Source organism: Elgaria multicarinata, chromosome 1, assembly GCF_023053635.1.
Source record: "Elgaria multicarinata webbii isolate HBS135686 ecotype San Diego chromosome 1, rElgMul1.1.pri, whole genome shotgun sequence".
Lineage (NCBI taxonomy): Eukaryota > Metazoa > Chordata > Lepidosauria > Squamata > Anguidae > Elgaria > Elgaria multicarinata.
This window is the reverse complement of record NC_086171.1, coordinates 142,236,764-142,262,676: the sequence shown is the minus strand read 5'-3', so window position 1 is coordinate 142,262,676 and position 25,913 is coordinate 142,236,764. Positions and strand designations below refer to the sequence as shown.

The 25,913-nt window shown below is 40.5% G+C and overlaps 1 protein-coding gene across 5 annotated transcripts in view; it reads left to right on the top strand.

Moving 5' to 3' along the window:
• Nucleotides 1-25,913, top strand: part of NFIA (nuclear factor I A) — a 523,664-nt gene that overhangs the window by 412,461 nt on the left and 85,290 nt on the right. For all 5 annotated transcript variants that reach the window (XM_063138151.1, XM_063138134.1, XM_063138157.1 and 2 more), the window contains exons 5-6: nucleotides 5,569-5,686; nucleotides 11,164-11,291. In XM_063138151.1, the coding sequence (XP_062994221.1) occupies nucleotides 5,569-5,686; nucleotides 11,164-11,291 (246 nt within the window). The remainder of the gene's footprint in view (nucleotides 1-5,568; nucleotides 5,687-11,163; nucleotides 11,292-25,913) is intronic.

The following is a 25,913-nucleotide window of genomic DNA, read 5'->3' as shown; positions in this document are numbered from 1 at the left end:
CTTCAATGGCTATATCATCAGGCAAGCAGTAGGTTCATTGACCCAAGTGAGTCCTTGCAGCCATGAGGATAGTGCAGGTAATAATTATACATGTCACAGAAGGTTCATCCCTCTGCTGGAGTTTTTTGTAGACTCTGGTTTCATGCTTTAAAACATAGAAAACAACAACTTCTTCTTCTTCTTCTTCTTCTTCTTCTTCTTCTTCTTCTTCTTCTTCTTCTTCTTCTTCTTCTTCTTCTTCTGTGAAACATTGATGCTTAGCTATGAAATACTGTTGCCAATTTCTATGCTGGCTACAAAATTCCACATGTGTGGAATTACTGAAGACTATAATCCCTGCCTATTCAATAGATATTTTCAGTTCATCTTTCCATCTGTTTCCAATATTCAGGCATACATACCATTGCTTATGTAGCCAACACAGCAGCACCTATGTACAAATGGAAATATCAGCAGGTTTGAGTAAACCCCAAAGTTTGCAGATGTTGAAGAAAAAAAACCCTAACAGGGAAAAACCCAAAAAGAGTCCAGTGAAGACTAAACTGTGATCCATGGCCTTGGGATGCTGAATAACTGGTGGGAAGAAAAAAATAGAAAACTGAGTGGGATGGAATATGGAATGGAGTATCCTGGAGGAGGACACGGAAGAGAAACACTCAGCGTTACAACATTTTGTTGCAAGGTCCCACTTGTCATATACCTATTTGTACTCACCACACCAAACATGTGGATAGCTTTCTCGTGCTTGTCTTCTGTCTGGCCACTGTGGTCAAACAATGCTGATCTAGATAGGCCTCTGGTCTGATTCAGCAGGGCTCTTCTTCTGCTGCTCTTCATGTAGAGCAGAGGTCGGTAATTATTGCTTGGCTTCATTGGCCAAGCCAAAATGTTACCATCCCCCTCTGGCATTTCCTGAGAAGGGCCGGGGGGGACAGGACACACACAGAGTATGCTGTTGGGAACCACTGCCCAGGGCTTCCCCTCTCAAGGGAAAGACTAGGCAGTACAGAGATTCTGAGCTGTTGTGGGCGGCTGCTGTATGGTGCAAAGAGCGCTTTCAGGCAGCGGCAGCCTCTGCCCCCCCCACCTGCATTTCTTGCTCCAGAGCGAAAAAGGCATGTCAATTTGGCCCTGTAATGGCCAAGGCTGTTAGGTGCCTTGGCCACACAGCTGCAAAGCAATCTGCCACCTTCTCAACTTTGGAGTTGATGAAGTGGTAGAGATCGCAGCTCAGATGATCTTGCCCACCTCCACAAGTTCAAAGTTGGAAGAAAGGCTGGTTGCTTGTCTCACAAGTGAGGTGATCATATTTGTTGAAGCTTGGACTGGGGCCAGGTTGTTGCCTTCTGAACATTCATCACCACAGGCAACTCCTATAGACTCCGTAGACCAACTGAACCTAGCATGAAACATCACTTGCTCTTGCTGTAGCTACTACCACCATTTCCTCCTCCTCCTCCTCCTCCTCCTCCTCCTCCTTTTTCTCCTCTGATATAAAGTGGTTAAGTTCCAAATTATGCTGCCTATCTAAAAAAGATGGATTGCTATTTCCTGTCATGTCCTTCTTCTCACTTTATACTTAGCTTGAATTGTCTATTCGCAGAATATTTCACATAGTCCTACCCCCTCTCACACCGATAATATCTGCACATATCAAAAGGTAATTGCTTAATAACATAGAATTAAATTTCAAGAGTGCAGTCCAATGCATGTTTAGATCAAGAAAAGTCCTACAATTCATAGCATGCTAGGAGTTATAGGACTTTCTCTCTCTGAACATACATAGGATTGTACCCTAAAAGATTTAAGCTTACTAAAATGAGAACACAGTATTGGAGTAAATTAAAAAAAACACCTAGTCATCCTGTATATAATTATCTGGGAGTAAGTCTTGTCAAACTAGTGGGGCTTATATCTGAAGAGACATGCCTATGATAGTGCTGGAAATCTGTAGCCGTATGTCCTCTTGCCTGAAAATGAGTCCCATTGAAAATAGTATGACTTACCTCTGAGTATACATGCATAGATTTGGGCTGCATATCAGTTATTTCACTTTCAGGTCTTCACTTTCTCTCTCAAATAAACCTGTTTAATAAACATTATAATAGCTGGGACATGAAATTGCTATGTTCTTCCTTGGGAGACACTTTATTAACCTTTCAAGCTAGGTCTTCCACTGTTCTTCTGTGAAAAGCAAAGGCTTTTTAAAGCACAAATGTGTTTGGCCAAGAAGTTGCTAAAACTGTAGAGTGGATGCTGCAGAGTGTACCTTTATGATTGATTTCCATTCAAGTCAGACTGACTGCAGTGTGGTCATTTTTCTAACCCATAACTGCTCACACTGCAGCAGTTTGCTAACCGCAGGGTGTCTGAGTTATAGCAGTCTATGTCCGTGTTACCTTTTACACAAATTACTTACACTGGTTTCTTTTTCCATGCAAATTCATCAGTTTTACAGCCCCTTGTCTCTGCTGTCAGGAAACTCTAGCAGACAGCACAAATTGATAAAATGAGTTAATTTTACAATGCCCCCCCTTTTTTTTAGTTTCATTCACCCATTGCACAGGAAGCATATTGTAGTTAAAGTAAGATAGCAAATGAGTTTAGAGTGTTATTGTAAATTATTTCCCAAGTTAATTCCTTTTAAAGATCATTACAGGCTGGCTCCTGTTTTAATATTGTTATGTTCTTTCCATCCTGTGCTTTTAAAAATGCATTGCTATCAATGCATATCAATTCACTGGCTGTCCTTAAACCACTGCTTGGAGTACTCCATAGATTACATGAGACTACTGTATGAGCATTTTGTTCTTCCTATCACCCATTATTTTCAGACTTCAGCTGCAGTCTGTTAACCACTTAGTATATTGTAGCTCCTCAGCTAAGAACTGCAGTTTAGCAGCCTGACCTTAATGGGCTCAGTGATAGAGTATGCAGCATATTCGCTCCATGGCATCTCTGGTGAACAGGACCTCAGGTACTAAATGCTAGGAAAAACTGCCTGAGAGCTGCTGTCAGCCAGAATAGACAAAACAGAGTCAGATGGACCCATGCTCTGAGTTGCTAGAAGGCAGAGTTATATGTTTTATATATTGCCACTTCAGTTGTCACATTGCAGCAAGAAATTTGTGCCCATACAGTTAAAGTGGCACTGCATGAAAGGAAAATTGGACAGGAGGCTTTTCCGGCTTTTCCCACTCCACAGAGAAGCCCTTGATGGCACTTGCTGTCACAAAACACACACACACACACACACACACACACACTGTAATTGTACTGTACTGTAATGTATTGTGCTGTAATGGCACTTGGAAACCATCTAAAGGAAGTTTTGGTGGCCTAGTCTTCACTAAGGCCACAGCTAGACCTAAGGTTTATCTTGGGATCATCCAGGGTTCACCCTGGCCTGAGCACTGGATCCACTGTGTGTCACCTAGTTGAACAGGTTTGACCCCTGGATGATCCAGGGATAAACCTTAGGTCTAGCTATGGCCCATGCCTCTTCTATACCACAGCAGTGGTACAGCTGCACTCCATGTGGTTGCCCTTCACATAACCTGACAACCTAACCTCCTGCTGCACCAGGATTGGCCAATGGAATGCAAAATTAAACTTTTTTCATGTATCTTTTCTGACTAGTCTATGCTGAATTATAAGATCTTTCCAGAAAATAAAACTAGGAGTTGCCTTGCTACTGACTATTTGTTTCATCTTAAAGGATTTCAGGAATGCTCCCCTTATTGAGTAGAACAATACCATTGTTCTCAGCCACTAAAATCATGGTGTTAATGATGATAATGATTATGTTAGTGAAGGTCACAAAAGGCATATGCATAAGGGAAGGAGTTGTGCCACTTGTTAGCAATGATGTCATGATCACAATAGTACCTAAGCACTGATTCACATTTATACATAATCTGGTTGCTCAGTTGATTACTCTCTTTTGAATATATGAAATGGTTCCACTGGGTGTTCTGAACATGGTGTTTAATCTGTAAAACCTCATTCACACACGCAAGTCATAAGTTTTGCTAGTTCATATGTAACACCGAAGCATGGTTTGGCTGCCACTGGGTATTGCATGCTTCCTCTTCCCACCTTCCCTCATGTACTCTGACTCCCACCCTTCCTTGTTTGGCAAACCATACTTCATCATTAAATCCAAATTTGCAAACTATTGTTCAAGGATGAAGTGCACGATCCCATGGGTGAGACCCAATGTCCAAACCATGGTTTTGCTTAGGGATGGGTGAATGAGTAACATTCAAGATTGCTAGGATTCTCCAGACATCATCCCACTGCTCGTCTCGTGCCCAATTCCCTTTCACATTTGCAATCGCTACCTGCTTTGCGTAAATGGGAGATTTACACAAATCAAGCAGCAATCAAATGGGAGATTTGTGCAAACCTCCCCGAATTTGCACAGATTTCCTCAGTAGACTGAAATGGGTCTCCATGAAGTAAAACGAGGAAATATGCACAGCCTGAACTGGGAATCGGGATGAGGTGAGCATGTGTTTAAAAATTTGTGAATATTTTTAGTGGACACGTATTCACGCTTGGATCTGGATTTGGGGCTTCAAATGGATCATGCTCATATATTTTGTGAGCAAAAATGAAATTCTCATACATCCCTAGTTTGCGTAGTTTGGCTATTATATCCAAACCACTAAGTCATGAACATGCAAATATATATGATTAGTTGCACCTGGATATATGACTTAACTTGTTTCCACTGAAGTGGAGTAGCAGTATCTCTCTCTGTACTGTTTAATCTGTGATCTACAGTCATAGGATGATAAATCTGCATGTGTGAATAATTCCTACTATGTGCCTATGACATTTGAACAAACACAATTCACACAATATTCACTGTTGCAATAGGTGGTCATATACTCCCAGCATCCAAATATTGTGGCTTAAATGCTGAAAAAGTACAGAGAGAGAGAGAGAGAGGGGGGGGGGGCCTTTGGATCTCAAGCAACAGCTGAATAACAGCTACACATTTATTCTGTAATAAAATGTTTATCTGGAAAGGCCTTTAGTGGCTTCTTATGTGGATGGTGGCAGATCCATATTATTGATGGCAGGAGATTCATGACCTTCAATCTTTACACTGTGGAGAAAGGCGTTAGTAATATCTTTGTGAAAAGCTAGTTCATTACACACATTTGTAACAGTCAAGAGAAAATGTAACGAAGGGAGACCTTACCATACACACAGGACAGCAAATGGTGAGAACTGGTTGAGAGAACATTGCTAACTTATCCAATAACAGTGGTTATGGGAAAACAATCAAAGAAGAAACAATATTCCTACATTTCTAAGAGTGAAGCCATTGACATATACTTCTACAAAATAAGACTTTGCCATCAGGAAAAGACCTTCAAAGAAGACCTTAATCATAAAGTTGCATAATGATCTTTTAATCTTGCTGATTACAGTGCCAATTAACTCATACCTTTCTACCTACATGCTGGGTAAAGTCATTAAGGTGAAAGTGAATATTTGAAATGTAATTATTCCTTTTCCACATGGCTTACTGACTTTCTTTTCTTTGTTTTCTAGCGCCAATAGCTGCAGGAACAGGTCCTAATTTCTCACTCTCAGATTTGGAAAGTTCCTCATACTATAGCATGAGCCCAGGAGCAATGAGGAGATCTTTACCAAGCACCTCCTCTACCAGGTAATTTGATCTGTGCATGATATTGGGTTATGGCTGAATCCCCCTGGCTATGTGGACATTTCAAAATGAGCAATACTGTCATTTAGTGCTCATGTTGCTTGACATATTCTGTTTGAGACCTGAACATTTTTAAGAATAGAGTGAAGCACCCACTTTAAACTGTCTTATAGCTCTTTATTTATAATTTGGACTTTTGCAAAGCTACAAAATAGGGTTCCCCCCTCCCTTCTCTTCCTTAATGTTGATATAAATGAGTCATTTCATCTAGGTCAGTGGAATAAAATTTATAAAAAGGACAGATTTAGGATTATGGATTGAAGCAGCCATCACACTGCTATTTACAGATCTAAATTAAACTGGAATACTCAGTATACTCAGTATCCAGGAATACGAACAACTACTTAGGTGGTCAGTTAAGTGCAAACATGTCTGGGGAACTGATCAGGTCACACAGATGAACAGCAGGCAGCCATTCAACACTAAAGATTTTGGAAGGATCTGTTAGGTCCTTTATCAATGCTAGATAAAGAAGAACCAAACAGAGTAGCCAAACAGAAGGTTATTCCAATTCATGCAAACAGTTTGCCTTTGCAGTATCCCTTTGGCCATGCAATAACATCATGTGATATATCACTCTACTGCCTGCCCCCTTAGGGACACTTGTAAGTAATAACCCAGTATAGTGTTAATTTTGTGTTTAGTCCTCTGAAGGTCACAGTACCATGATGCCATTGCAGCAAGAGGGCTCTGTCCAAGTACACTTGTTGAAGATTAGTTAACCTTCAGGTTAGGACCATAGCTCAGTGGTAGGTCACATGCTTTCATGTGGAGGATTTGAGGGTTCAGTCCCTGGCCTGTCCAGTTGAAAGGCTCAAGTAGCCAAGAACTTTACCTGAGACTGTGGAAAGATGCTGCCAGTCAGAGTAGCCAATACTGGGATAAATAGACAAACACTAACCTAAGAAGTAGGCCACATCTCTAACCCAGTTAAGATGTAACAGGAAATAAGTGGTTTCTTACTATGACATAGTGGCCAGGTTTGCACTGTCACTGGGGGAAAGTACACAGTATGGTTATTTCCCCCTTCCATGAGTGTATGGGTAGTTCCTCCCCTCATAATTACCCATGCCGCAGGTTGCCATGTCATCTGAACCCAGTACATGTTGCAGTGGGGTTGGCTTCTTACCCACCCTACAACCTATGGCTTGTAGTAGGGATTCTGGAGTGTGTGAGAAACCATTCCCCCCCCCACTCCACACATCGAGTTTGAATGAGATGATAGCCCATGACATGGGTAATTAGGGAAATGCCAGTGGCACAAATAGCATATAAAGGGGCAAGGGAAACTACCCATACTGCACACTTTCCCTTGGTCATTATGCAAATGTGTCTAGGTACAATGAGAATAGGTCTCGATAAGCATCAGGCTTGTGTGCTCCTGCCCTTTAGAAATCAATATATACATACAGCTTTACAAATTCAGGGTGCAATCCTATGCATGTATAGTCAAAATAAGCCCTACAATTCCCATGTTACCCAGCCAGCATAGAATTGAAGGACATTTCTGTATCAAATATCCATAGGATTGTGCCCTTAATGACTTACAGCACAATTCTATGCATGTCTACTCAGTAAGTCCCATTGAGATCAGGGGAGCTTACTCGCTGAGAAGTGAGTATAGGCTTGCAGGTTTAACCAAGTAGGGAAAAATTTTATTCTGGACACCTATGAATGTTGGTTTTATGCTTTAGATGATAATTTGAAGACAAGGATGTTTTAATATCCATGCAGTTGGACTTACAAGTGAGCCCAAAGTCTGTTGTCTTCTTCAATGACCCAAATTAATCCCCCACCCTTCCAGTTAAAATGGATCAGTTATTTAACCAGCATGACAAGTAATGCTAATTTCAGCATGTAGTTCTTACTACTTTTGGTCTTAAGGGGGCTTCACACACTGCATATTCCCTACAGAGGTATCACTTAACTGGAGGATAAATTGTGTCTAGCATGTGCAAAACTATTAAGTTTGATGAATACAGACATGCATATGTAGCTGTATTAACAGAGGTCCTCATATTCAGATTAGGTGCACTCAGCAAAATAAATACATGTGAGATGTTTACAAATGGCAGAGTACACATGTATCCCTACATGAAAGTTATATATATCAGTAACATATGAAGAAGCCCTGGTTCTGCACAGCTAAATACATTGAAGCCTATAGGTGATACAAATGTTTCATTCTTACATTCTACAAATGCACGAGGACAGTCTCTGTTTGGCTAATAGATTGTGATGACTGAGAGAATATCCAATTCATTTATACTCAGTCAACATTCTGAACTTTGACAAATAAACTAATCATTATGTGTGGCCCTAATCAGTATACTCATTTGCACTGTTTGGCTTTATTGTGAGCACACTGAATCCTGGATGGCCAATTCTCATTCACTGTGAGTTAGGCTGTGTTTGTTTCCATTTCAGGACTGGTAGAATAGACAGATTATTAATGGTACTTAAAAGTAAAGCTCAGCTGTCACTCTTGTATGCTTCTACAAACACCTGACACAGATAAGAAGCTAATTATAAACAGCATCAGTAGTTAATAACTGCACAATATGTTTGTTTTTTCCTGTGCATTACATTATTCCTTGTTCAACAAAAAAGTTCTTAAATTACAGGGTTATAGCTCACCCCTAAACATGTTTACTTGGAAATATGTTCCTATTGATTTCCATAACATTTACTCCAAACACATCTTAGCATTGTAGCCTATCAAGGCAGTATTTGCAAGCCAAGAAGGTAGGAGGGTGGAGGACTGAGATGCTCATTTGCTCGTCCTACTAAAGAGTAATTTAATGATCACGCAGATTCTCTGAACATTACTTTGGCTCATTTCATTTCCTGCGTTGCACTCTCCCCCCCCCTTTTTTTTTTGAATGGGAAAAGTGTACATTTCGAAAAGTAAAAATGCATATATATATATATATATATATATATATATATATATATGCAGCAATATGTGCACTCCCCCCATAGAGTAAAGTATGATAATGTACATTTTTTGAAACTACTGCAGGTTTGGGAATTTACGAACATTTTTGGAGAATTTGCTCTCCTGCTTGCATTCCGAGTTGTGAATGGGACATGTTGACACGATTTGTAAACATAAATTAAATTCTTGTACCTCCCTACCTTTTAGCATTCTTGGGCTATGGCATGAATGCCAAGAATCTCAGTTGTAGTTATTTGAAAAGTAAGTGCCTAGCCCTTATGAGCGCAAATGAAAATTTAGGAATAAAACACAGTGAGATCAAAGGCTAAGAATGCCACATTTATGTGCACATAGCAGTGTATTCTCAGAATAGCATACTGTATTCACTTTCCCCCATAAATTTGAATTACTTCCATTAATTTAAGTACATTAGGGGGAAAGGGCCAAAAACAGGGGGCACTGTGGAGAAGGCAATTTTTCCCCCTGTTCCCAGACACTAGTGATTAGTTGTATTTTCCAATACTGCAAACAATGTCAACAAACAAAACCTTTACTATGGCAAAGTTTCACAAAGAGCCAGTGTAAATGATCTCTGTATAAAGACTTAAATATGATGGGAATTATGGCAGCTAATTGCTATTTCTTTTACCCCCACCCCCACCTCCATGCAATAGATCTCTGATATAGAAAACTGTCTCACTCAATAGGATATTTAGCCAGGTAGATTGCCCTTGGGAGCTTCTGCTTCCTTTGTACATCGAAATGTGCAATGGACTCCATAACGCTGACCGTAGATGTAATATTTGCTGAACCTTGTATTGGAAAGTGAATTCAATAGGACACTGCCCACCCCCGCCAGTGCAGTCAGTTCCTCTTACTATAGCTCAAGAAACAGAGGGCTTCTAGCTCTGCAATTCCCCACAATACACTGTCAGAGTCGGAGTCGATTGACCTTGGGAGCTCACCACAAGGGTTATCTTTCTTTTCAGGCTTTGCCGAAACGTTACAGGAGGGAGGAATGTATGCGGCAAGTGATGAGTAACAGTCTTTCTAAGATTCATCTCACAATTGCACAAGTTAAAATGTTTTTAGTTTTCAGGAGTGAATTTAGGATTAGTGCTTTAAAAAATATCTTCTAAGGATAGCTCTCTTTGGCTAGCTACACTGGTTAGTATTATTTTCACAGCACTTCTGTGCCTCCTTATGTCAGATTTGTTCTTTCAGACTTTTTCCTTGCCTTGCTTATCTAGATCTATTCTACAATGGCTTGTTAAACTGAAAGTATTATATGTAAAAGACATTCCCACATTAAAATGGAATGGAAAATCTTACCTGTAACTATTTCTGCTATTATCCTGCACTAATAGCAAACTCATGCTCCAAGTGTGAGTCCTTGTGCAGCCAAAACTTTGCCAACAATGTACAAAAGGGAGGTATTGGTAGGGTAGGGAAAACCCTAAGGTTTGCAGAACAACCCCCCCCCCTCCAAAATTTAGGGAGGAAAAAAAAGCTTAGGGGGTGAAACCTACCTTAACCCCAAACCACTCAATGAGGATTGAGCGGCCATCAAAAGCTTTTGCCAGGATGAAGAAATGGAAAATGGAGATGGGTGAAAGTAATGAAATGGGCATGACTGCCTGGCTGGAACCCTGAACAGAAGCTGGTGTTATTGTTGTTTGTGCTTTTAATGTAGACCATGTACACAGCATTTCACAGAATAGCTATAAAAACATAGTTAATCTGCCTCAGCAAATAAATGTTAGAATAAGCTGTTGTGAATACAAATCCTCCTCATTCCATGCCATTGAATGCTTGGTTAAAACAAAAACAAAAAACCTCAAAACAAACGAACAAAAACCAAATGGACACATAGTGCAACCAGCTAATTCTTCTTTGTGGTCTCTGTGCATCACACATATGGACCCTGCACCTGCGCGGAGCATCGAATCAGAAAACTTCTATAGGTAAATGCGTTTGGGCGGGAACCCTCCCCCACCGTCTCACTGAGCATGCTCCGAGGGTTCCCGCCCATTCCCTCAGTATCTAAGGTTAACTTCTTGGGAAGTATGGAAATGGTCAGACTATGGAAACAATTCAAAGCTGCTTTACCTCAGTGGTCAGAAGTGGCATAAGGAGTGGGACTGCTAGTTGTCACCTCAGAGGTGCTCCATAGCAATAAAAAAGCAAAGCAAAAGCAAAAACAAAGAATCTGCAAACATCATACGTTCCAACCTATTGCATTACAGGCCTCTTTATTCATCGTCCTCTCTGACATGCTGTAGAAAGTAGGACTTGCCTCGCAGAAGGTGGGTAGAGGTCACAGTCAAAGGAGCCAGAAGAGTAACAGAGTCAAGGAGGCACCGTGGATGCATCGCCTTTGCTTTAGCACAAGCAGGTTTTCCAGGATTGCAGCCATAAGTGGTGGCCTGACATTTCATCTCACTTTAGTTTATTCAATAATGTGTGTATTCTTCAATTCCAGTTCTACAAAGCGCCTCAAATCTGTAGAGGATGAAATGGACAGTCCTGGTGAAGAGCCATTTTATACAAGCCAAGGGCGGTCTCCAGGAAGTGGCAGTCAGTCAAGTGGATGGCATGAAGTGGAGCCAGGTAAATATGGTCACTCAAGTGGCTTTTTAGGAGTCCTAGTTGATGCTCAGTGTGTTGACTTTTAAGTTTGAGAAACAGCTTTAACATATGAATTAGTATGTGAAAGGCTATAGACGCTGAATGCTTCTGCAGCTGTAAATGTTTTGGATATTCATTTCTGTATTTTAGGCAAGCATTTGCAGTGTTGGATAATGGTTTCCATGGTTGTCAAGGTTTCCTTATCCCAAAATATTACTATGAATTAGTTTGGCTTGCCCCCAAAAGGATTGCATAGTGCAATTATATGGTAAAATGACAGTACTTTAGATCACTCTAAAAGAAAAAAGAAAAAACCTCTCAAACGATTGTTAACTTGAATTGATTTTATTCTGCAGTGGACTTTTAATGGCACTGTAGGAAGGTTGTTTTGTAATTTTAAAATGTTGGAATGTTTGAAATATTTCAATGTACCATTGATACTGTTGTGTCTCTGCTGGATTAGTGACTTCATTTTCAAGTCTCTCTCTTTTGGTTTAACTTTTCTTATGTTATTCCTTATGTATGATATGTGCATAAGTATCTTACCATTGTCATACTGTCCCAGAAGGTAGTGCTGAATAATGTCTGTTCTACCTTATGGCCTTTGGTTTCAGTCTTATCTTCCATGCTCTTCAATGTTTATATGAAGCCACTGGGCAAAGTCATCCAGAGGTTGGGCTGTTTTGACAGCTTTGTCTTTTCCCCCCACCTACAAATCCCAGGAAAGCTGTGGGACTCTTGAACAGGTGTGTAGATGCAGTATTGGGATGATAAATGAGAACAAACTGAAACTTAATCCAGATAAGACAGACATTTTGTGGATGTTGGCCATTCTGGGTGGACGCATGAAAAACCAGTCATGGATAAGATTGCACTCCCTTTGAAGGGACAGGAGCACAACTTGCGGGATGCTCCTGGATTCATAGCTGTCTAGAGAGGGACTGGTAATGGCAATGCCCAGGAGTTCCTTCTCCCAGCTCAGATTTGGACACCAGTTGTGTCCCTCTCTAAAACAGCTGGGCATGACCTTGATTAACCATGCAATACCTAGTAGTTGGTTACTGCAATATGTTTTACTTTGGGCTGCCTTTGAAGATGGTTCAGAAACTTATGTTTATGCAAAGTGTAGCCTCCCAGATGCTGGTGCAGGACCAAAAGTTCAAAAACATTACACTGTTTTTGTGCCAGTTACATTGCTTACCAGTACATTTCTGGCCCCAATTTAAAGTGCTGGTATTAACCTTTAAAGTCGTAAATGGCTTGGAAGTTATTTTAAACACTACCTTTACCAGTATGATCGTTTTCTTCAGAGGATTTGCTTGTGAGCCTTCTGGTAAGATGAGTTAGTTTGGTGAGCATGAGATACAGGGCCTTCTTGGTGGTGGCCCCACAGATGTGGAACTCTCTTCTTTTCAATTCTTTGAAGGAATGAAAGAATAGATAACACCTTTTGAATTTCCCCTTGTGAGCAAACATGCTAAAAGGTATTTAATGTATAAGCATAACTTATTTAAGCAGGCTAGGGCATGGCTGGCCAGGAAATGCTGGGAGTTGTATGACTTTTTTCTGACTAAACATACATAGGATTGTGCCCTTATCGTATGAAATAATAAATAGGTATCAGTCCTAGTGCAACTACACTTTGGCCTCAGCTAGACGAGGGGGTGAAAGGGTGACAGTCTCGCAATTTTATGATTGCGAGATCGTCGTCCTTGTTTACACACGGCGTGTGACATCATGGCCACCATTTTGTTTTAATTTTTAAAGAAGAAGGAGCGCACAAGCGCTCGTCTGCAAAACAGTAAGTTTTTTTAAAAAAAGAATTTCCCCACTCCACCCACCCCTCCCCTGATGGACACAAAGCTCCTCCTGAGGAGCTCTGTGCTCTGTGCCCGGCTCCTTGCAGTTACTTGCGAGGAGCTGGGACAAACCGCGATGCCCGGCCACATGTTCCGTGGTCTCAGGATCAGCCTGGAACTGTGGAAAAACTGGGCTAGAAGGGTAGGGCAAAATCCTGGGGAAATGGAGGGATCATCCCTCCCTGCCTCCGGGATCCCCTGTGTGTCATCTGGATGCACAGGGATGATCCCAGGGCGATCCCCAGGATAAGCCCTCGTCTAGCCATGGCCTTTGTTTCTGTATTGTCACAAAGCAAGTATAATCTTCTCAGACAAACAGAAGAATGAAAGGTCTAAGAATGTGCCATATGTTTAAGAGTAGAAGGTAGGGGGAGGTATAGAAGAGTGGTTGAGGCTAAGAAAGAATGCTGGTAAATTTCCAGATATGCCAATGTAGAAGAATGGGTGAAATGAAGTCTTTAGTATTTTGCTCATACTGCAATAGGAAAAGGAAAGAATCGTCTGAAATAGGCAAAGAAAGTAATTTGGCAGATTTCTAGTCATGAAAGGGAAGAAGTATAGGGGGAAAGGGGGAAAAGAGGGGAGGAGTAAGGGGGCAAAAGAGACAACAGAAAGGAGGAGTAACAGGAGTTCCAGGATGTAGTCAAGTTAGGATAAGTTAAAGAAGAGTGCTGAAATCTAGACTATTGATTCATCACCCAGTTTGGCAGGGTGACTTGGCAATTTCAACCCCATCTCCACCTTGGCCAATGTGACAGTTATGTGCAGCTGTTTTGGAGCCACAAGGTACAAAAAAGGGGATACTTACTTTTACAGAACCATACTGAACATCAGATAAGCTAATCTTCTTTTTCCAGTTTCTCTTATAAAGGAAGCTACAAATCCCATTCATTCTCAGATAGCTTATGATTTTACACTGAAATATTATAGCTCTTAAATTCATTTTACTTTAAAATTCTAAAACATCATATCTTTACTCTCTCTTAATTTTACTTTTTTCCATTATTTCTGTACACAAAATATATTTTGATTTGAACCTCCCAGGTTTTAAAAATGCTTCTTTAACTTGTAATGCAAGCAGCCATTAGATTTTGTCAGAATTGACCATATCAGAGAATTACATTTTCATAATAACATACCATGTTGCATTTAGAAAGCGATATTAGGATTTTGTATCAAACAGATGCTTTATTGTTATAGGTATAGGAAAAAACATTTGGGAATATAATTTCCTAGAGAATACGGTCCACAGAGAAGGATACTCTTTCAGTTGGAAATGTTACTTTTCACATTTCTAAGGGGATATATAGAACACTGCCTTATTTGTCCATCTCTAAGCCCTTAAATCTTATTCAATCCCAAAACTGCATTTAATGTAAAAAGTGTTTTTAATGCAATTTGAAATAAAATCCAAATTATATAAGACATACAACAATATTTCCCATCGATCTATTCAAGCACAAACACAGCTGATATCTAAGGTCTCTCAGATTGATCCCAAGATGTGCTAGTGGAAGAAATTCTGGCAGTGGCACTATTCCATGAACTGTTGTACAAGACCTATCAGAAGACATTGTGTGAGGTTGTGCAAGACCTTACACAAGAACGTGTGCAAGAGATTGCACAAACAGAAGCACAACGATGGATTTCAGTTTTCTCACACAAAGATCCTTCTGCATACAGAGGAAGGGCCTTCTGGATCCAACCCTCTATTTATTTATTTCTATTGTGTTAGATTATGCTTAATTTGATATGGAACCTTTGTATTAGCAGAAAAGTGATTTGTGGAGATTGTCATGCTATAGGGCAAAAAAAAAAAAAAAACGAAATGAAATGTGACTTTCATATACTTCTCCTGAGGTTTATTTTTTCCCTTTGTGGCCAGCATTAACTTCATAAAGAAGCAAGCCTATGGGGGCTCCTTTGCCTCCCAGGGTATGGATTGACCCTTGCGTAAACCATCTTATTTCTTGCTGTATAGGAGAAGGTAATGCTCCCATTGCCTTGTTTGACAACACTGGAATAAAAGCATTTTTTTCTAGCTTCAGGAGTAAATATCCCCATACATCTATAGATGATAAACTCATGAGACAGATCATTTACCTGTAGCCTGCAGCAAAGAAATGCATTATATTGGGGAGCTGGGCACCATAGATATAGATGGCACCGTCTTCAAAGATCATTGTGACCACCAACCATGCCTGTTCCATAGTTAAAAATCCCCCTAGTTTGCCATATTGCTCTCTAAAGCAAAGTCTGACACTTGAATCAGTATGCTGTTTCTGTAAAATTCCAGACAGATGTCCATAGGGAAGGATTTCATTTTATGGCTATCACTACATCTGGAGTAAGTCTTGCACACACACAAAAATGCTTACTATAGTTGTAAAATTCTTGCAGTGAGCAGGAGGTTGGACTAGATGACCTCTGGTCCCTTCCAACTCTAGAATTCTATGTGCCTGTGATTTGTAGTTCAAGCATGATGTACCAAGCAAAACATAGCATTAAATCCTTCCTCTGAATACTGTACTCATGGAGATTCACATCCATTTACCTGCACTCCAGTGTGCTTGGGGAGCTCTCAGGCCTAAAAAGGCTGGAGTCTGCCAGAAAAGATGAATTTCCTTTCACCACAGGAAGACTTGGGGAAGTAAAACAAAGCAGACAAGTAGTAAATTATTCCTGCTTTTCAAATACCTCTTGTGGTATCCTCCTTACCATTACTTTATCTCAACGCTTTCATCGCATAACTCTTGCTAAAGGGGAACGCAAGCAAGAGGAGATAATGAGGATACTTGGTAAGAAAATCAAGCGGTGTCAGACTTGAGTTTGCACTCTGGTGCAATTCTGCATTGGCTCCATTTTTAAACTAGTATAAACTGTTATACAGCCATAAATACACCTAAAAGCTCTTGGCTTCAGGATTTTGTTTTATTTCAATCTTCCATGATCAAATGCACTCCATGAAGTGGAAAGATATAAAATGTTTCCATTTCCTTTTTTCTTCTCCTCTCTCCCTTTTTTAATGGCATTCTTTAATCCAGCACAGATGTAATGTCCTCTTTAACTTATGTGGTCCTTTTGAAGACAGACATATAGTTTAAGGTACTGGCCTCTCTTGCAGATTTCCTAGGTTTGATAGCTAGATGGATCAACCTGACTGATATATATATATATATATATATATATATATCAATCTTAAAATTATCTATTTCCTCTCACTCTTTTCCACTGCACATTAATACCCTTGTGTGCCTTTATGGCCACAAAACAGTGAGCTGACAATGCTGATCAAAATTCTTTTTAAAATCTGAGACTTCACAATATATCTATAAGCTCATCTAGCTTCAGAACAAAGATGCTTCCCTGCTGGTATGGCCAAGATTCCTGCAATTCCTATCTTTGGCCAGTCTTGAGTGGTGGCTCACAGGCTGACTTCTAGCCTTACATCCTCTAGCTTGCCCACTGGAGATGTGAATACTAAAGTGACAACCCAAGCTTATATCAGTGAAGTTTAGTGGCTTTAATGTCACTCTTCAAATACTTGAAAGGTTGTCACACAGAGGAGGGCCAGTATTTCTTCTTGATCATCCTAGAGTGCAGGACACGGAATAATGGGCTCAAGTGACAGGAAGCCAGATTCCGGCTGGTCATCAGGAAAAACTTCCTCACTGTTAGAGCAGTACGATAATGGAACCAGTTACCTAGGGAGGTTGTGGGCTCTCCCACACTAGAGGCCTTCAAGAGGCAGCAGGACAACCACCTGTCCGGTATGCTTCAAGGTGGATTCCTGCATTGAGCAGGGGGTTGGACTCGATGGCCTTATAGGCCCCTTCCAACTCTACTATTCTATGATTCTATGAACCTTAGATAGCTCTCTTAGAGTTCTGACTGAAATCTGCAGTGGATTCACCACCCTACTGATATCAGAACCTTCACTGGCTTCTATAAAAACATTAACTCCTTTAAAAGGCAGGCCCTCATCCAGTGTAACATCAAGGCTTAAAATATTTGCTAGGCCTTCCTCGGGGGTTGTAGGAAGTAGTCTGCAGAGTTCTTCCTAACAACAAAATGTATGTCACTGATTTATTAGTGGTGACTCATTGGAATACATTTTGTTGTTAGCAAGAACTCTGCAGACTACTTCCTACAACCTCCTGAGGAAGGCCTAGCAAAAATACAGGCTGAAACACATTAGGCTTCTCAACCTCATATATATATATATCAGTGGTTCCCAATTAGCTAAGTACTGCGGACCCCTCATTTTTCAAATGCCAAGCCATGGACCCCCTACTTTTTGAAAAATTTGTTATCTCTATGGTAGTTACCTGTGTGAAGCAATTTTTCGGAGAAAAAAAGGGGTAGCCCCTCATAAGCAAAGGATTTTAGGTATACTAAAAAACAGACAATAAAATTTGTGACATCACCATGCAAAAATGACAATGATTTAGTTAGGAATATAACGACGAATTTAATTTTACTAAAGTCTCATTTACAATTGAACAAATTATGACATGTCTAGCAGCAACTAAACCTAAATGTGATGGGAGAAATCATGCCTCTTTTTGTCCCAAACAATCTCTTCCACATCCGGTTCAATATTTCCTACTTTTAATCTCAAATCTGGATCAACATTGGGCTGATTTCTATGCTTGTTCTTCATATAACAAAATGTCGAAAACGTTTGTTCACAAAGATATGTGGAACAAAAGGTGACTAGATGTTTCAAAGCTTTTTCACCTAACTTCTTATAATCAGGAAAAACCCTCACCCACAGTTGGTCCAGTCTATATTCTTTGAAAAATGATTTCAGTGAACTATCACAAGTCATGTCAACAAGTGCATCTTGCTCTTCCGCAGATAGATTTGTTAGTTATACGTCACCACATTCAAAAGGATTCCTTATCCATGAGTTTTCAGGATTAGGTGCAGGGAAGTAATCTCTGAAGCTAGTCGCTAAATCACTCAGGTGCTCAATGATGTTATATATGGGACAATGATGTCCCACTTCTGGTAGGAATTCGTCGTCAGTGGACTCCAGAAATGAATAGTGAATACATGAATGGTACTGCGGACTCCCTGGGTGGGTTACGCGGACCACCAATTGGGAACCACTGATAAAGTTTAGCATCTTGAGAACTCGTTTCTCCCCTTTTTGCACCTTTCTTGGATACTTCTCTCATCCCGCTTTTGCTTAAAATATTTGCACCTGAATAAAATACCCAGTTTATATAATTATGGTTTTTGTCATTATGACAAAAAACCCATAACAAAACTACACCACTGTGATTCCCCAATCAAATTTCCTTTCAAAGTCATTTCTTGTCCAATATATATTGTTAGGTGTTTGTCTACTTCCCCAGTCAGTGCAAAGGGCCAGGGGGCAATGTGACAATGCTTAGTTTCCTTTAGATGAAGGCAGACTCAACAGAGCCTTTGTAATATTTGCTTTATTTACAAATATACGTTCAGAACACTAATGGAACCTACTACAGATCTCAAAGACTTAATTGTGCTGTTCTTCCAAGACTATTCTGGTTGCACCTAATGCTGGCTAGAAATTTTCATCCGTCTCTTCCTCTCATGGGCTTCCATCCAAAAGCTGTTTCTATCATGCCCACATGGCCAGCAGAGCTCTGATCTGTGATCCCACCCCTGCAGGTAAAATGCCTGTTCAGAGGATCATCTACCCACAGGGATGGTCAACCTCTGGCCCTCCAGGTGTTTTGGCCTGCAGCTAGCCAATGCTGAGGGAGGAAGGGATTCATAGGCCAAAACATCTGGAGAGTCACAAGTTACGCTAGGGTGACCATATGAAAAGGAGGACAGGGCTCCTGTGTCTTTAACAGTAATGTAGAAAAGGGAATTTCAGCAGGTGTCAATTGAAGTGGGTGAAATTCCCTCTTCATCACAACAGTTAAAGCTGCAGAAGCCTTGCCCTCTTTTGTATCTGGCCACTCTACTATAGCTAGTGTAGTTTTAACTGTTGCGATGAAGAGGGAATTTCACCCACTTCAATTGACACCTGCTGAAATTCCCTTTCCTACATTACTGTTAAAGATACAGGAGCCCTGTCCTCCTTTTCATATGGTCACCCTAAAGTTACCCAACTCTTGATCTGGAGTTATTAAATAGTTTGAACATTCTTTTGTCAGGCCTAGATACACAGCAAGCCATCCCAATCCACAACAACACTAGACTTTATCTAAATAAAGGCTACCAACTGAAAATGCTTTTGTTGGCTTACAGTACAATGTGAATAGTATTTATCATCATCGTCATCATCAACAACAACAACATACACGTGTTCTACTTGGCTCATTGGTATTGGCAATCTTGCTATTTTTGCCACTAAATATCTAGTGCATTTTCAGGAGCAAGCACACCAGGACCTTGGGATCACAATGCATTAGTCTCAGCTGTTGCCATATGAAAGAGGATAGCTGTGTTAGCACATTACAGATCTCTTTCTCACACCCTGAGTTATTGACTTCTTATCTACACTTGCAGTTCAAATGCTGCACTGCTATTGGATTTGTCATCAACACAGCACAAACTTCTTTGTTTTGCTTTTAATTGCAAGAACTAGGAAGCAAGCAATGATAAAAGTACCCAGCATGTCGAAAAACAACCCACAGAGGTTACATTTGTTCTGGGGAACTCATCGCCATAAGATCTTTCATTCTTGCAATTAAAATAAGTGGGTTTTGAAAACATCTAGAATAATTTGTAGAAGATGTCTACATCAATCACTGTATAGAAAAGTAGTTAGGAAAAGTATTCTTAGTGTCAGGATACTCCCAAATCTTAACTCATATGCAGAAGATCAGATGCTTGTAAATGGTCATTAATCTGCAGCTAGAAAAACTACCTCCACAAGACCCTTGTTCATTAAAGTATATTAAATTCACCACTTCTAAATTACAGGTGGGGAATGTGTTGCATGGAAGATTGGGTGCAAAACTTATACAAATCTGATATTGTCAAGTCATATGAGACAAGAACTGCATGGCAGAAAGGAATTGTAATTGCTCTAGTGGCAGCTGTTTTGCTTTCACCAGCTACTCTGTTTTCACAAATTAATGTGCAATGTTGATGCTAGATTCCGCCATCTCAAATTATACTTTAGAACTTCAGGGAATTTCCAAGCCTTTAGCAGGGCAAGTGAAATGCCTCTGCAGAAGCATCCTTAATCTATAACTAGTATCCCTATAGTCTGATGGAGCTGCTTGCACTTTGGATATGCACTGATGTGCAACAATCTCTGGATATCTTTTCTCACCAACTATTGGATCTGCATTGTCATGGGAGGAGCTACAGAGTTCTCATGCCCCACATATTCTTGATTAAAATAGGCCAGTCCGTCCTGCAGTAGTTTCTTCTGTTTCTGTCTGTCCTACAGTTATTGGAAGCACCTCTTAAACTGGCTTTTGTCAGATACATTATAAAGAGCTTAATGAATCATTGTTGAGAAGCCTCATAACTGTAGGTCCTTTTGTATTTTGTCACGTTTTACATAGTCTTATTTCTGTTATGTCCATCTGACTGTAGCCAACAAAGATCTATTAATGAATATGATAGTACAAAAAAAGAAAAGAAAAAAGGAGCAGGTCAATAGTGGTACTTTGGAGCACAATCATGAGTTTTCCGTTGTAGCCATTAAGTAAAATAATTAAATACCCTTCATTTGCTCTAATAGACATAGACACGATGACAGAAAGTTACTGTTGGATCAATATGTCTCTCTTTCTTCTGCAATTTATGGAACATCTGGTGACCATTATCTGTGACAATAATCTGTCTCATTGACATTATTGCCTTAGAACCATAGAAGTTACAGAAAGACTGCCAGAAAATTGCATCTTTTCCCCCTTGGGCAATATAGTATATTTCTTAGGCATTCCTCAGTCTATGGGTCTCTTCCAATGTTACCGTATCAGTGCTGTACTTGTGTCATTCCCACACCATCCCAGGCCTTGTGGGAGGATTCTATACAGAGGCTCCTTCCTACGCCAGCATTGTCCAAGCTCCCAGGAGAGGGGTGAGAAATAGCCTTTATCAGAGTGGTGCTGCAGCAACTTGCTTTCCATCATGGCAATGATGGAAAGGTTTCTGAGTTTATTTGTAAGAATCCATAAGTACATGCAGGACCAATTGTGAATTATGTATATGTGACCAAGGAGTCCATAGAACAGAGAAATAATGAGCACATTAACAAACCCGGGAGACGGGATTCAGGCCAGATCTACACCAAGCAGGATATTCCACTATGAAAGCGGTATGAAAGCAGTATATAAAAGGCAGGAGCCACACTACTGCTTTATAGCAGTATTGAAGTGCACTGAAAAGTGTTGGGGCCAATTGACTCATACTATATACCTCTTCCATACTGCTTTCATAGTGCTATATCCTGCTTGTTGTGGCTCCTGCCTTTTATATACCTCTTTCATAATACTATATCCTGCTTGGTGCAGATCTGGCCTTATTATTCCAAAATAATTCTTTGGATTAGTACTTAACTATTTTAACCAGAGGAAATTAATATGAGTGTGCCGAGAATCTGAAACCGGGTTGGAAAAGAAGCAGATGGGTTTGGGCAGTCTTTGTCCTTGCCTAGATCTCCTCTTCTGTTCCTTTATTCACCCCCCTGCAGGGTGAGTGGTCAAGCTCATCAGCTCTGCTTGGCAGCCATGGGAAGAAGAGAGACACAGATAGCTATGTAAGGAAGGAGGCTGTTGGTTAAGGCAGTGTTTCCCCATCCTTTACCCCCACTACTTCCACTGTATGTTGGTCCACCAGGCCTAATTGCTCATGCTTTCTCATGTGGATTCTGGGGCTTGTGGACAGAGAGAAACAGATGAAACATTTAGGGCACAGTCCTATGAATGTACAGTCCTACAATTCCCAGCATGCTCCAGCCAGCCATGCTGGGAATTGTGGGGCCTTTTTCTGTCTAAACATGCAGAAGATTGCACCTGTATCTATTTACATGTACTTATTAAATTTATATCCCACCTTTCCATGACAAATAGTGCTCAAGACAGCTAACAGCAATCAAATACAATCTATCTATCTATCTATCTATCTATCTATCTATCTATAGAGAGAGAATTAAAACATAAAAGCAATTAAATTGAAAACATACCAGTAAAAGAGTAACAAACAACACCAACCAATTAAAACCTTAACAAATAAGTCGGCTGAAAATCCAAAGGCCTGTATGAATAAAAACATCATTGCCTGCTGGCAGAAGTATAACAAGCAGGGCTGGGAGCCACCACCGAGAAGGCCTCTCTGGCATTACTACCAGATGTGCTTCCGATGGTGGCAAGTTGAAGAGAAAGGTATCTCCTGATGATCTGGCAGGCTGCTATGGGAGAATATGGTCTTTAAATAGCCTGGTCCCAAGTCGCAAATGACATTTTCAGTCATAACCAGTACCTTGGATTAGTCCCGGAAACATCCTGGTAGCCAGTGAAGCTGTTGTAACAAGAGAGTTAAAAGCATCATATGACTCGCCCTGGTCAGTAGTCTGGCTGTAACATTCAAAAGGCAGCCCCATGTAGAGCACATTACAGTAGTCTAAACCGGAAGCCACTAAGGCAGGGGTGTCAAAGCTCTTTCAGCCAAAAGGCCAAATTCAGTTTTGTTGAAGCTTTTGTCAGCTGCATTTCAGTGGTGGGCAGAGGACCTAAAATACCAGCACATTTTAGCTTAGGGCTCTTACTGCCAGTCACTAAGTTTTAGGGAAAGCATCCTACCTTTTAGAAGAGGGAAAACTGGTGTAAAAGCTGAGAAACCAGCAAATGGCCAGTGCTCCTAGAGAAGAGGGATTTGGCTGCGGGACTGAAGTTCAATACCCTTCAACCAAAGCATGTGTGACTGTAGCTGGATATGACATCGTCACTCTGAGCTCTGGATGAGTCAAGTGACCGAGGCAGAAGACATTGGAGCAGAAGGGGAAACACTGCCAAGACTAATTCGCTCCCTTTGATGTGGAGATCGCTGGAGGAAGCTACCATTTGAGAAAGGTGGAACTGATGCTACATTAAGCCTTTGCAAAGTTTTACAGTATGTAAAGTAAATGCCGGCAATAACTGTATGCAGGAAATTCTCTCTTTGGCCCTGCTTGACGCAGTCGCTCATTCCAGAGCTCATGCTCATACTTCCCACCTGCTGTTGATCTGCATGACTCCTCCACTCAGGTAGGTGGAGGATGACATTTCCCATGTAAGATAGTCCCTTTCCTTTCCCTCAAATTCCACCACATCCTCACTCCTTAATCACTATCATTGGCACTTTCACACTCTCTACAGAGTGGGGTGGGGGATGCACTTTGCGTTTGCTCATCATTTTTTAATTGCCCTGATCTAGTTTTAGTAAAATGGTATTTACACATGAATAGTTGCAGCAGAATCTGGATTCATGTTGAAATGTCCATGCTACTAATAGCAATGCAGTTGAGATAGACAGCACACTACCATCCACACTCAGATACACATTTAATGAAATTTATTCTCATCCAGTTTCAGACCTGGTTTTGGAGCAGAAACAGCCTTGGTCACTCTGGTGGTTGATTTGTGTTGGGGAATTAATGTGGAAGAGTCCAATCTTGTTGGTTCTCCTGGATCTCTTGGTACCTGTCTATACCACCACCCATGATATCCTCCTGGGCTGTCTTTCCAGGCTGGCCTTGAGTGACATGATGTTATGGTGGTTTAAGTCCTTACTTGGAGGATCAGTCTCACAAGGTGGTGCTGGGGGAGTATTGCTATACCCCGTGGCCTTTGGTTTATGCAGACTTCCCCAGCCAGCAGGTTGGGAAAAGATGGGCTTATGGCAGGGATATGCAACTTAGTGCCTTTCAGAGGTTTGGACTACAGCTTCAATAAGCCCCAGTCAGCATGAGCAATCATCAGGGATTGTGAGATATGTAGATTGCATGCTGCAGGGTTCTATCATATTTCCTATGCTTTTCAACATTTATATGCAATATGGAGGGAAGTTATCTGGAAGTTTGGGCTGAGGTGTCATCAATGTTCAGACAACACTCAGGTCTACTTTTTATTTCTATCAACTCAGCCCAGGACAGTTTTGGAATTCTTGAAACCATGTCTGGAGACATTTTGGGTATGATAAGGATGAACAAGCTGAAATTTAGGCCTGACAAGAGGTACTATGGGTAGGGAAGCTGAGTACTCTGGATGGAGTTTTGCAATGCCTCCTAGATGGGGTTGTATCCCCCCTAAGATACCAAGTACTCAGTTTGGGAGTTCTCTGGAAACAGCACAAACTGAGGCAATGTCCAGGAATGCTTTTACCAGGATAGGCTGATATGCCAACTGTGACCGTATGTGGAGAGGATGGACCTTCTTTCAGTTATGGAACCAATTACCTAGGGAGGTTATGGGATCTCCCACAGTAGAGGCATACAAGAGGCATCTGGACAACCAACTGTGAGGTATGCTTTAAGGTGGATTCCTGCATTGAGCAGGGGTTTGGATTCAATGGCCGTATAGGTCCCTTCCAACTATACTATTCTATGATTCTATGATCCATGCTCTAGTGACATCCAGGCTGTAATATGTTGTATGTGAAGCTGCCTTTTAAAATGGTTTGGAAACTCAAACTGGTATAAAATGCAGCCACTCAAATACTGGTAGTGCTAGATGATTGGATCATTTGACACTGGTTACCAATTTAAAGGGCTGGTATAGGCCTTTAAAACAGTTTGGGTCCACGTTACTTGAAGGCCTCCTTCACCCATACCAATCTGCTTGCACAGTGGATTTATCATCAGAGATCTTACTTGTGTGCCAACCTGTAAGAGCAATTAGTTGCTTCCTGCTTCTAGAATTCTATTCTAGTTTATGTTTGCCACGTCCGATCATTGCAGGTCTCCAAGCAGGCCTTAAAGACCCACCTGTATACCTTGACATGGTATTATCAGATTTTAACTGATAGTTTTTACTTTATTATTGTTCTTTTCATTATTTTATTATTTTGTATGGTTTTAAGTTTAGTTGTACACCACCTTGGAAAGGTTTACCGTAAAAGGCACCCTATAAATCATTTAAATAAAATTTAGATGTGATGCCTGAAAAAAGAAGTGTTGAAAGCAGAATTTTCCTTACATCGTGGATCTCTTTAAGTGAATTGGGAAAGATTTTTGGAAAAGGTTGGAGCCAAAGTTGGCAACCCTAATAATGGTACAATTGCAGTAGTATTAAATGGCAGAAGCAGTTTGTCTAAAAAAAGAAGAAGGGGAAACACTGAGGAAATTATTCTTTCTTTCTTTTTTAATATACGTACACAGATTTGTATATATCTATAGCTATATATGAAATACATATATATGAAAATACATCTTACTAGCAGTTGAAATAAGCTTTAACGAAGTGGATCAAATATCCATTCAAAATTGGTGTCTATATGCCACCCATTCAAATATTGAAAGTGCTGTAAAGTCATCAATCTATTGCACTATAGGAGGTGAGTGTTTATTTTTCCAGTGTTGTAATATCAGCCTTTTAGCTATCATAAAGGGGTGAAGAATCCATTCATGCTGACCAATAAATTAAAAGTGTGTACATCAGCAAATGTTAAAGACTGTTCCAGTACAAAGTTTATTCATATAATAAATCAATTTTATTAATCAATTTATTCAAATTAAGCTTAATCATATATGTCTCTGGGAATAAGAATTGCAAGATAAGTAATAACTTCCGAGACCTTCAAAACTGAG